Raw genomic sequence first — 12,118 nt, forward strand, 5'->3', positions numbered from 1 at the left:
GGATTTTATTTATTTATTTTATGAGATAATATAGCCGTCAAAGCAATTAGAATAGATTATGCCTTGTATGCGCTACTGTCCCGAATGAATTATCGATTCTTTTATATTAAAATTTCAATGATCCGTCCGTATAGATGTTAGGGACTATCAATTTTAGGGGTGTACCATCATTTTTAGGATTTTATTAATTTATTTTGTGAGATAATATAGCGGTCAAAGCAGTGAGAATAAACTAATCCCTGTATGTAATGTTGTTCCGAATGAAGTATCGTTTCTTTTAAAATAAAATTTCGACAATCCATCTGTACAGATTTTAGAAACTCTCGATTTTAGGGGTGTACCATTATTCTCTAAATATTTATAATTTATATATAATTTGTTCTCTAAATATTTTAATTATATATTAAATTTTTTTACAAATATTGAAAAATTGGGGAAAAATAATACAAATATGATTTTGATTTTTATAACTATCTAGACAATTGTTTGAGTGTATAGTAATATTTGTGGAATTTTTAAAATTTTCATGTTATTTTATATTAATTTTTAATTAGTCTTTAATTAAGTAAATAGAAAATAGAAAATCAGCCACTTGATCGCCATGTGGCAGAAAAGTATTGGCTGGTGAATATATCACGTGGATCACCACCTTTAGTTTTGATCTGGACTGTCTAATCAGTTTAAAGAAAAACAATTTGGGTAAATCCTCACCGTTAGTTCATATAAACTCAAAAATCTACATACACGTTTACAATCCAACAAGTATTGATTCTCAAGCCCTCTCCACTTTCTCCTCTCTCGATCTCTCTACATGTCCTCTCTCTCTCTTTCTCTCAAACAAGTATTGATTCGATCTTTTGATTATTATTATTATCTTGTTTGTGATCAGTTTTTGAGTTAGGGCTTTAGTTGAGATAGGGGTGCGTAGTTGTGGTAGAATTGAGGGTCCTTGTGAGGTTTGGAATTTTAATTAGAAGGATGGTGTTGTTAATTTTGATAGATGGTTTGGGGTTTATTCCTTGGTTGGATTTTGTTGGAGGGGTGGTGCTTTGCGTTGTTTGAGGAGTATTTTCTGGTGGCTGATTTGGCTTGGGGGTTTTGTGGGTCTCGGAAAATATGGTTTTGGTTGGATATGTTTGGTTTTGTCCGGAGGTGTGGTTTGCGTTATGGGTGGTGGTTTAAGGAGGTTGGGATTAATTTTGGTTTGTTGAAAAGGTGTTGTGTCTTTCTGATTTTGAAGTTTTGTTGGGTTTTTTAAAATTTTGAAAGGCGAATCTGGGTTTTTCCTGTCTCTGTTGGTGTGGCTGAGTTTTGGAATTTATGGAAGAGTTGCTTAGTTTTGGAATTTTGAGGGGTGTGTTTGTGTCTATGCGAGGTGGTTTAGGAGTTTTATGTCAGAAGGTTAAGGAGTTGTTCCTTCTGGTGTGTTTGGTTTTTTTGAGAGATTGTATTCTTTTCTCGGTTTTTCTCGAGATGGTTTATGTGTTGGGGGGCGAATTTACAGGGGAGCTCTGGTTGTCTGGAGGGGTTTTAAGTCGATGTTTTTGGTGGCTGGGGTGGGTTGTGTGAGGATTTATTCGAGTGGAATCAAGGTGAGGCGAGTGAAGTTGCAGATGCGATTTCTTTTTTCTTCGAGTGCAGCTCTTATGAAGTTCGAGCAAGTTTCTGGTAGTTTGGTACGGGTCTGGATATCGGGTCTGGTACTTCGTGACACCTAGTATTAGTTACTGTTTTGGGGGTTTTATTATCTGGTGCTGATTCGTAATGTGCTGCAGCAGATGCATTAAGAGAAGGAGCAGCCATAAGGCAGAAGAACATGGAGGCTGTTGAAGGGAGGAATCGACGTGCGCTTGGTGATATCGGAAATCTTTTTACTGGCCATGGAATCGAGGGAAAGCAGCAGCAAATCCCTCAAGTCTCCCGCACTGTCACAAGGTACAAGAGGAACATACAAACATACTTGTATATTTTAATATTGCAATGAACTTTTTGAATGATTTATATTGATTGTGGTTCTATTTTTGTTTTAGGGGGTTTTGTGCCCAATTAGTTGCTAATGCATAAGCAGGAGTTGTTGAAAATAACAAGGTAGGTACTTACTAATTAGTACAGCTATTCTTGTTAATTCATCTTTAAGTCGAATCTTGTGTTCACAACTCTTGTTTAACTTACAGAAACAAAGGGTTGTTGGTCATCAAAAGAAAGTCACTGTCAAGCCGAGGCCTGAAGATATAATTATAATTAGTCCAGACACCAAAGAGGTAGATAGAGAGAACAAACATTTGAATAGGAAGAAGGCCACTGAAGGGTCTTTAAAGAAGAAGGGCCAGACTTTTACATTAACTCTCACAGCAAGGAGCAAGGTGCGTATATTTATCTGACTAATTTCTCTCTTTCTTGATCATCGAGCGTTCTTTTTTCTTGCTTGTGGTTTCTAATTGAATCCCAATATCTGCAGGCTGCTGCTTTTGGATTAACTAGAAAACCCAAGGAACACAGATGAACACAGAAGCCTACAAATAAGAAAGATCGAGCAGTACTTGTCGAAGAAAACAATAAACAACCCTCTAACCCCTCCGAAGATAAGGATTGTTCAGATGTTGGAACTGGAGAGAATCATGTTCAGGACAATGACTCATTCATAAACTCCTCCAATCCAGAGATGATGCCGCATGCTAAATTAACAGTTGGTTGTTAAGAAATATGCTTTCGATAATTTAAAAGTTGTACGTTGTAGGTGTTTCAAATTTCAAACTCGGGTTCTTTGTGCATAATTTTATTTATATAATTGTTGTGAAAGCTATGTAATCATATCTGCACAGTTCTTGTGAAAAATGGTGCACATTTTTTGTACTACATATTTCTTGTAATTATGTGAATGAATATATTGTTTGGTAAAGCATAGTTCTATCATGCACTGAAGAATCCATCTGTGCAATGTTGTTACTGATTTTATAGCGAAGCCTTTCCCTGTGTAACCTTGTTTTCTGTTTACTTTCCCAAACTAACCTACTTTGTTCAATTCTTCCCAAAATGACCTACTTTTTTCAACTCTTCCCAAACTAACCTACTTTTTATATTTTCTAACTTTTAGTTATAATTATAAATTATATATTATTATTAAATTATATATATGCTGAATTAAACAACTTAATAAACTAAAACACATAGACAGAACATTTTTATTTAAACCGAAAACATTACAACTTAATAAACTAACAACTTAAAATTAAATTAAAAATATTACATTAAAGATCTTTTTGAGGACAACGTGCACTGCGTCTCGTGTGACCTTGCTGTCCACATTTTCCACAAATTTTACCAGTCTGCGAGTTATCCATTTCTGTGCGAATTCTTTGACTTTGACCTTTGCTGTGCTTTTTCTTCTTTTTCTTCCTCCAATCCTCATTAGGTACGAGCTTTCCATACCCCTCCCAATTATTTATCTGTTGACAACGGTCAACTCACATCCTTGGTACTTCCTCCGAAAATTTAGGAAATACGTATATATATATACATTTATATCTTAGTAAGATAAACTGTTTCTATCAACAAGCAAAATGCTTGGGGAACTTCGATGTGGTTCGAGTTCTCGAGATATGATATAATTATTTTAAAAGGAAAAGGGAGAGATAGACTCTGGTACTATGTGTGCTAGATGGACTACCAAATGTACCACAGGCGAAGGTACTCTGTGTACTCAGGAACTTGTGAAGTATGTGTATACCCAAAAATGGGACACGTAACCCGAATGCGGCAAGGGTGATAACCGGGATACGAAGGTGTCGTCCTTCTACTAGTAGAAAAGGTTACTATTATCGTATTACGACTGATCATCGTATGCGGTGGCTCCAATGAGTGTCCTAATTCTTCCAATTGGAATTGTGATGCAATACCGTAACCCAAGTCTAGGTGCTGAGTTTCCAATTAAGGTATTCGCAGAATAATAAAATCCCCTAAAGAATTGTTTTCATAAGAAGGTGTGTATCACCACTGAAAACTAATTTTGAATAAAACATAATTATCATATATGATATTTTACGTAAGCTTATAATACAGTCATTTTTATACTGTACATTATTATGCTGGGCATTATAGCTCACACTTGTTTTCTTAAATTGACACAACACAACAGTGAATCAAGATACCTACCATGGGAACTACAGCCAGGAAACGGGTAGAAAATGGCCAGCTGTTCCTTAGATTGTTTGGTGCTGTACCGCAGGTAGTCCGAATAGGCTGGATTGGTTTTCAGTTGTTTTTAGTTCAGCTTATTTATAAGTATGACTTATGTAAGATAATAAATAAGAAATGTATAGTTGGCCGACAGACTAGCCTTACTTAAAGGTTATTCCCCGATAAGACTGAATTACTTTTGGGTTGTAATAATTATCACTTTGTGGTTTGATCTACTCTAATAATGAATGGTTCATTTCTAAGATAATAACCTGTAAGTGTGTGTGTGTGATAAGTGTGGGGTCGTAAAGTGTGAGTATTTATATATTATGATGTGAGGTATGTGGTTTATAGTGGTTTAGATGGCGTGGCCTCCGAGATTCCTGACCCCGGATTTTGGGGCACCACAAAAACCCTAAACAAGCAAAGCTTCATGGTGCTTTTGAACTTCGTTACTACTTTAACAAGTAAGTATGAACTATATATAATAAATCTTCAGGTTTTGAGCATGCCATGTCCTAGGTACTTCTTCTCCGTCCATAGTCTCCAACTTGTAAGATCCTCTTCCTTGAACGCTCTTAACCTTGTACAGCCCTTCCCAATTTGGGGCGAGCTTTCCTTTCTGCCCTACTTTAGAAACTTCCACCTTCCTTAGGACCAGATCTCCTCGCTTGAAGAATCTCTCTTTCACCCTCAAGTTGTAGTGAAAAGAAGCTTTCTTTTGATATTCCACAACCTTTGTTTGTGCTTCATCCCACACTTCATCTATTAAATTCAAGGCTAACCTTTGGCCTTCCTCATTGTCTTCATCATTGTATGCTTGGATCCTCTAGGATGAATGTGATATCTCTACTGGAAAACTACTTCCGCCACATATCCTAACATAAATGGTGTTGCTCTTGTCGTGACTCTATATGTGGTCCTGTAAGCCCAGAGTATTGGAAGTATTTTATCCACCCAACTACTCCGGGACTTCTCAATCCTCTTCTTCAGTCCATCTAAAATAACCCAATTCGTAACCTCTGCTTGTCCGTTGGCTTGAGGGTGTGCAACAGAAGTGAACCGTAACTTGATTTCATTCTCTTCACAATACTTTTTGAGCTCCTCGTTATTGAACTGTGCTCCATTATCAGTCACCAAGATTCGGGGAATACCATATCTGCACATGACATTATCCCACAATAATTGGGCAATTTATTTAGTTGTAATCTTGGCCAAAGGCTTGGCTTCGATCCACTTATTAAAGTAATCAATTGTTACGATCAAGAACTTCCTTTCAACAGTCGCCATCGGGAAAGGCCCAAGAATATCCATTCCCCACATAGCAAACGGGTTTAGGAGGTTTATAGAAGTAAGCATTTCGGGAGGCTGCCTTACTACAGGGGCATGCTTCTGACAACGATCACATCTTTTCACGTATTCTTTGGCGTCAACCATCATTTCTGGCCAATAGAAGCCTAAGCGGGTAATTTTTTGGGCTAGGGCCCTGGCCCCCAAGTGTTGGCCATATATACCCTCATGTACCTCCTCCAAAGCAAGTCGAGCCTCATCCGGCCTGAGACACCTTAAATAAGGAACTACGAAAGACCTTTTATAAAGAATCCCATCAATCAAAGAATATCTTAAAGCTCGTAAAAACAACTTTCTTGCTTCCACAACATTACTAGGCAGGCATCCAGTTTGTAGATTAGCCTTAATAGGGTCTATACATGACCCTTCAAGCCCTATGGGGGCAACTAGCTTGACGTCTATGCTCCGTATTTTCAAAACACGAAAGTACACACTCTAAGAGCTTTGTTCTATTTCTAATGAGGCAAATTTGGATACTACATCAGCCTTAGCATTCTCTTTCCTTGGAATATGCTCAACATGACATTCATCAAACTGAGTCATCACGGATCTCACTAGGCGTACATACTTTGCCATGGTTTCATCCATTTCTTTGAACTCTCCCTTGACCTGGGATACCACAAGTTTCGAGTCCCCATAAACTTTCAAGTTTTTGACTCTCAACATCCCTGCTAGGCCAAGACCAGCTATCAGAGCTTCATACTCGGCTTCATTATTTGTAGTTGGAAAATTTAACTTCATGGCATATTCAATCAAGAATCCATCGGAGCTTTGTAAAACTAGCCCTGCTTCACTCGAATTTGTTTTTGATGTTCCATCAAAATAGAGAACCCAAAATTCCTTGTCCTTGTTCTGTCTTCCTTCATCATCCTCTTTTCCCTCCATGCCCTGAGGTTCAGTATCTTTCTGCCCCAAACTTCTTGGTTGGAGATGGTACATTAAACCACGAAGTCAGCCAAGGCCTGGGCTTTTATCATCGTTCGTGGCTTATACTTTATGTCGAATTCTCCCAGCTCTATTTCCCATTTAATCACCCTCCCACTGGGTTTAGAAATGTGCATAATAATTCTCAAAGGCTGATTTATTAGTACCTCAATCTTATGAGCTTGGAAATAAGGATGCAACTTCCTTGAGGCCATCACCTAGGCTAAATCGAACTTTTCAATAGTCGAATAATTCAACTCAGCCCCATGTAGAATCTTACTGTCATAATATATAGGTTTCTGGATTTTGAGTTCCTCCTTAACCAACATGGCACTCAAGGCATTTTATGAAACAGTCAAATATAAGTATAAAGTTCTATCAATAATTAGTTTGGCCAATAGCGGTGTTTGAACCATGTATTTCTTTAGTTTCACAAATGCCACCTGGCTTTCTTATGTCCATGCAAAATCTTTCACCTTCTTTAAAGCTTTGAAGAAGGGCAAACACTTGTCCCCAGACTTGGATATGAATCATCCCGAAGTTGTAATTCTTTCAGTGAGTTTCTGCACATCCTTTACAGAACGTGGAGGTTCCATGTCTAAGATGGCTTTATCTTGTCCGGATTAGCCTCAACTCCCCTTTTGGAGACCATCAATCCTAAATTTTTCCAGATCCCACTCCGAAGGCACACTTTTCAGGATTTAACATCTTTTATGGTCTCTCAGAAACTCAAAAGCTTCCCTCAAGTGGGTTATGTGATCAGCCTTCACAAGACTCTTGACTAACATGTCATCTACATATACTTCCATAGTTTTCCCAATAAGATCTTTAAAAATCTTATTTACCAACCTTTGATAGGTAGCTCCTGTATCCTTGAGACCAAATGTCATAACAAGGTAACAAAAACACCAAAGTCAATGATGAATGATACCTTTGGGATGTCATCCATATGCATCTTGATCCGATTATAGCCGCTGAACCCATCCATAAAGCTTAACATCTCGTGACCTACAATCGCATCTATCAGAGTATCTATTATTGGTAACGGGAAATAATCCTTTGGGCATGCATCATTGAGATCAGTGAAATCTACACACATTCTCCACTTTTCATTAGCCTTTTTTACCATTACAGGATTTGCTAACCATTTTGGAAATTATATCTCTTCAATAAAACCAGCCTCTAAGAGCTTATTTACTTCTTGCGTGATTGGTTCCTGCCTTTCAGGGGCAAAAATTCCTTTTCTTTTACTTTACAATCTTTCAATTAGGATCCCCGTTCAACTTATGGGTGATCAATTTAGGGTCTATGTCGGGCATATCTGCTGCCGACCATGCAAACACATCATTATTCTCTTGCAAGAAACTTACTAACTTCCCTCTAATGGCTCCTCCAACGATGCTCTAATAAAAGTTACTTTTTTGGGGTCTTCAGAAGATAAGGGAACATGAATCAAGTCTTTCACGGGCTTTCCTTGCTTCTCATCCTTCTCACGGATATTCAGGTCTTCAATAGGCAAGACCTGCCCCGTACTCCATCTGCCCTCAGCGAGGCTATATAACAACTTCTGGCCATCTTCTGGTCACCCATTTCTTCTCCTATTCCGTTTCTGGTTGGAAACTTGATCACGAAATGGGAGGATGAGGGGACTGCCTTAAAGGCATGTATACATGTCCTTCCCATGATCGCATTATAAGTTGATCCAGCCTCCACTACCACAATGTTCAACATCTGCGTGGATTGTCTTGGCTCCCAACCCATTGTTAGAGGTAGCTTAATTATTCCTTCCACAAGGCATTCAACTCCAGCGAATCCATATATCGACATATCAGTTGGGGTCAATTGAGAGTCATTGTAACTCATCCTTATGAAGGTATCATAGAGTAAGATGTCTACCGATGCTCATTATCTACAAGGACTCTTTTCACCAGGTCGTTCCCTATTATGGGTGTTATGACTAGGGGATCATCATGGGGAAACTTGACCAATTCTAATTCAAAATCATCAAATACCATTGCTACTCCTGTCCTGGCCCTTTTCGGAGCTTCCCCCACTATGTGCATGACTTCTCTAGCATAAGATTTCCTTAAGTTTTTAGACGATCCAGCGGCGGTTGGTCCTCCAAAGATCGTATTTATCACTGGCATAAGCTTCCCTAGTATACTTACTCAATCTCCCTTTTCGGATCAGGAATTTGATTTCATCCTTCAGTTGTCGGCACTCATCGGTGTCATGACCAGCATCCTTGTGGAATCTGCAATATTTGATTTTATCTAGCTTTGTGGGATCAGCCTTCAGGGGTTTAGGCCAACGAACATCCCTATCTTTCTCGATTTTCATTAAGATCTGGCTTCTAGGGACATTCAGCCTAGCATATTCGGTAAACTTTTTTCCAAGTCCTCCCTTCTTCGGGGTTGAATCAACGTCTTTCTCAGTTCTAGGATACTTGTCTTTGGCATTGTATTCTAGATCAGTCTTTTGATTCTTGCCACCAGCAGGCTCGTTATTCACAACCATCTTCTTCATACTTTCCTCCACCTTAATATACTTTCCGGCCCTTTCTTGGAGCTGTAACATACTTTCAGGGGGCGCTTAGCTAAGGACATCTTGAAGAACTCATCTCTAGTTCCCTGATGCACCTTTTTGTTAAGATCTGGGACCTTCAAGGATTCCTTTATGAAACGATTCTGATAATCTCTCAAGGACTCATTTGCTCCTTGCACAATGTTCATGAAAGATGCTGAACTTTTCTCATGTACTCTACAAATTTGAACTCAGAGGCAAACGACTGTACCAAATTTGAGCCATTCCCGAAAGGGTTTGAGGAGAGGCTCGAAACTTAATAGCATCGTTCACGGGCTGTAGAAACAGTGCATTAGAGAATGTCCTGACATGATTAGCGGGACATCCAGTACCATCATATGCTTTGATGGTGGGCCATCTTAAACTTCCTTGAGATGTGCGCATTCATTATCTCTTCAGTGAATGGTGGAGTTGGATCATCAGGATCTCCCATGGGCATAAGATCACTTGGATTAACCTTGCCCTTCTTGGTATTGGACCATCCAGGTCTATGATTGGAGGAGGGTCTCTCCGCCTAATAGCAATTGGGGGTCTTGGGGTCAGGTGCACCTCCAGGTCGCACTTTAGCCTTTGGATCTCAGCTTTATGAGCCCTGATCCTCTCCTGTACATCTTGGGGATTCGTCCCTCGAGTGCTCCTAGGGCGCTGATTATTATCAGGCATCGGTTCTTTACCAGTATGCCTCCTTTTAGGAGCCACATCATCATCCGATGATTCAGAGTCTCTTTCAGTATAACGTCCAGAGAATTCTTGATCCTCCAGAATAGAAGCCAAACCACGTACTTATTGGGGCATCCGCCCTTGTGCTTTACTCCGATTGGAGTGTCCACTTCTCCAACCTCGGGGTATAGGGGCATCCTATAAGGGGGGGTTAGTGGTCACAATTGTTGAATAGTCATACCCAATGGATTGAGGGTTCACATGTGCATGTAGCTGCTGAAATTGGGGATTCATCCCTTGAGGAGTCGGGGGATTCGTCCCTTGAGGCTGTGCCTTGGTTGCTCCTACCAAGGTTCCTCCTTTGGTGGAGGCGTGAGTTGAGTGCGGGGGTATCTCCACCACTGATGAAATCATTTGGGTCATCCCAACCGGTGTTCCTTCAGGGGCGTTATTTCTGCTCCGCATGTTCACTGTGGTTATTGTTATGCTTTCCCACAAACGGCGCCAAATGTTATGGATAAAAACTAGTTTATAATTATTGCGGTATTTATTTCTAGGATTCGCGAGCTCAAGGCCTTTAATGGATGCACTTGTGTTTCGTAGCTTAAATCTGCCTTCACAAAATGCCTACGTATCTATGAATTTAAAGAATCAAGCCAAAACGTAGTTCTGAATGGAGGGGTGAGACTCTTTATATAGATATTGGATGTCCTTGAATTGGACTAGGGTTAGGAGACTTGATGAATAAGTCTTCGTTTTAGACTAGACTTTGGAGTCCTAATAAGTAGGAAGCAGATTCCATATTGGTTTGGGTGCCTTGGAGGCTACTCAATTAAGAATACTATCCTTTGGGGGATATACTTAATGAGCTGTTATTTTCCCCTATTTTATTAATTACTAAATTAATAAATAATCAATGATTTAGGCCTCATTAACTGGGCTACGTTACTGGACCATACCGGGTTTAATTAATTCAACATTAATTATGCTTCTAGGCTAATTTCAGGCCTATATCAAATATAGCGTTATTTTAATCGTTGGAGACTTTTATTCGTGAATGATTTCAACCTTTCTCCATATACTAATTCAATAATAATATTTATTTATTTTCCAAAATTATTTTTATAAATTCGACTCAATTGTCATAACTATTTGTTTAAATTTATAAATTCTTCTAGAATTTTATAAAGTAATTCTATGACATTTGTCGTGATTAATATTATTATATTTCTATAAATATTATAGAATGGATCCAATCGAATAATATATTTTAGTGCATTTATATATATTATGTTGGATATATTTGAGATGTCATGTCTAATATGTTTCATGTTTAGTTTTCAGATCTTAATAAACAGGAAATATCAGTTCTTACTGGAATTAGGACTTACTGGAAGTCAGGACTTAAGGATATCAGGACTTAGATTATCAGAAGATAATATCAGAAGATGGATATCAGAACTTAAGTACTGGAGGACTAACAATTAAGGAAGGAAGCTAATTTACAGGAAAGAAGATCGAGACTAATACAGAAGAAGATATGCATGGAAAGAGTTAGAGGACTAGAAGAATTATATAAGATATCTGATTGATATATTTTAGGAGACAGAATTATATTCCATATCAATTAGAAGTTATCTTGTAACTATGTGTCTAGATAAACACAGACATAGGTTTACACTATATGTGTTACGATCATCGAGAAGATCATACATTGTAACCTAGCAGCTCTCGTGATATTTGTTCATCACTGAGAGAGGACAGTTCCATTGTAACAGAGTTTATTATATCGAATACATATGTTTTCTGTTACTTGTGTTCTAATTCAATTTGATTATAATTTACACTATATTCAACCCCCTTCTACAGTGTTGTGTGACCTAACAAGTGGTATCAGAGCCTATTTGTTAACACACATACAGTAAAGATCCAAAACAATCATGTCTGAAGAAGCAGAAAATCCAACCAAGCCCGCCAAAACTGAAGAAACTCCAAAGACTCAAACCCACAGTCGATATGAGACTATCAAGGTTCCCATGCTGAGACCTTCTGAGTATTCCATATGGAAAGTGAAGATGGCTATGTTTCTGGAAGCTACAGATCCAGAATACCTTGACAAAATTTATGAAGGACCGCATAAGCCAACCAAGCTCTCTGTTGTAGTTGCAGATCAGCCAGCAAAGACCATACCAAAGGAGAAAAGTGAATACACAGCTGAAGATATCTCATCTATTACCAAGGATGCAAAGGTAAGGCATTTGCTGCATAGTGCCATTGATAATATCATGTCAAACCGGGGAATTCAATGCAAGACTGCAAAGGAGTTATGGGATGCTTTGGAAATAAGGTGTCAGGGAACTGATGCAATCTAGAAAAATAGGAGGACTATACTTACTCAAGAGTATGAGCACTTTGACTCAAAAAG

General features: G+C 38.6%; 1 protein-coding gene across 5 annotated transcripts; it reads left to right on the plus strand.

Annotated features, from left to right (window-relative positions):
- Positions 1-753: 753 nt before the first annotated feature.
- On the plus strand, positions 754-2,925 carry LOC141707815 (cyclin-B1-5-like). Of its 5 annotated transcripts, none has more exons than XR_012569165.1 (5): positions 761-1,700; positions 1,776-1,935; positions 2,031-2,088; positions 2,175-2,363; positions 2,459-2,925. XR_012569165.1 is itself a non-coding variant. In XM_074511184.1 (3 exons), the coding sequence occupies exons 1-3, from the start codon at positions 1,539-1,541 to the stop codon at positions 2,062-2,064; spliced, it is 351 nt and encodes a 116-aa protein (XP_074367285.1). In that variant the 5' UTR covers positions 754-1,538; the 3' UTR covers positions 2,065-2,088. The 5 variants fall into 5 exon arrangements, 2 of the variants coding, with proteins under 2 accessions (XP_074367285.1, XP_074367286.1); XR_012569166.1 differs by having other exon boundaries at positions 1,779-1,935; XR_012569164.1 differs by having other exon boundaries at positions 765-1,935.
- Positions 2,926-12,118: the final 9,193 nt, after the last annotated feature.

Source organism: Apium graveolens, chromosome 2 (genome assembly GCF_009905375.1).
Source record: "Apium graveolens cultivar Ventura chromosome 2, ASM990537v1, whole genome shotgun sequence".
NCBI lineage: Eukaryota > Viridiplantae > Streptophyta > Magnoliopsida > Apiales > Apiaceae > Apium > Apium graveolens.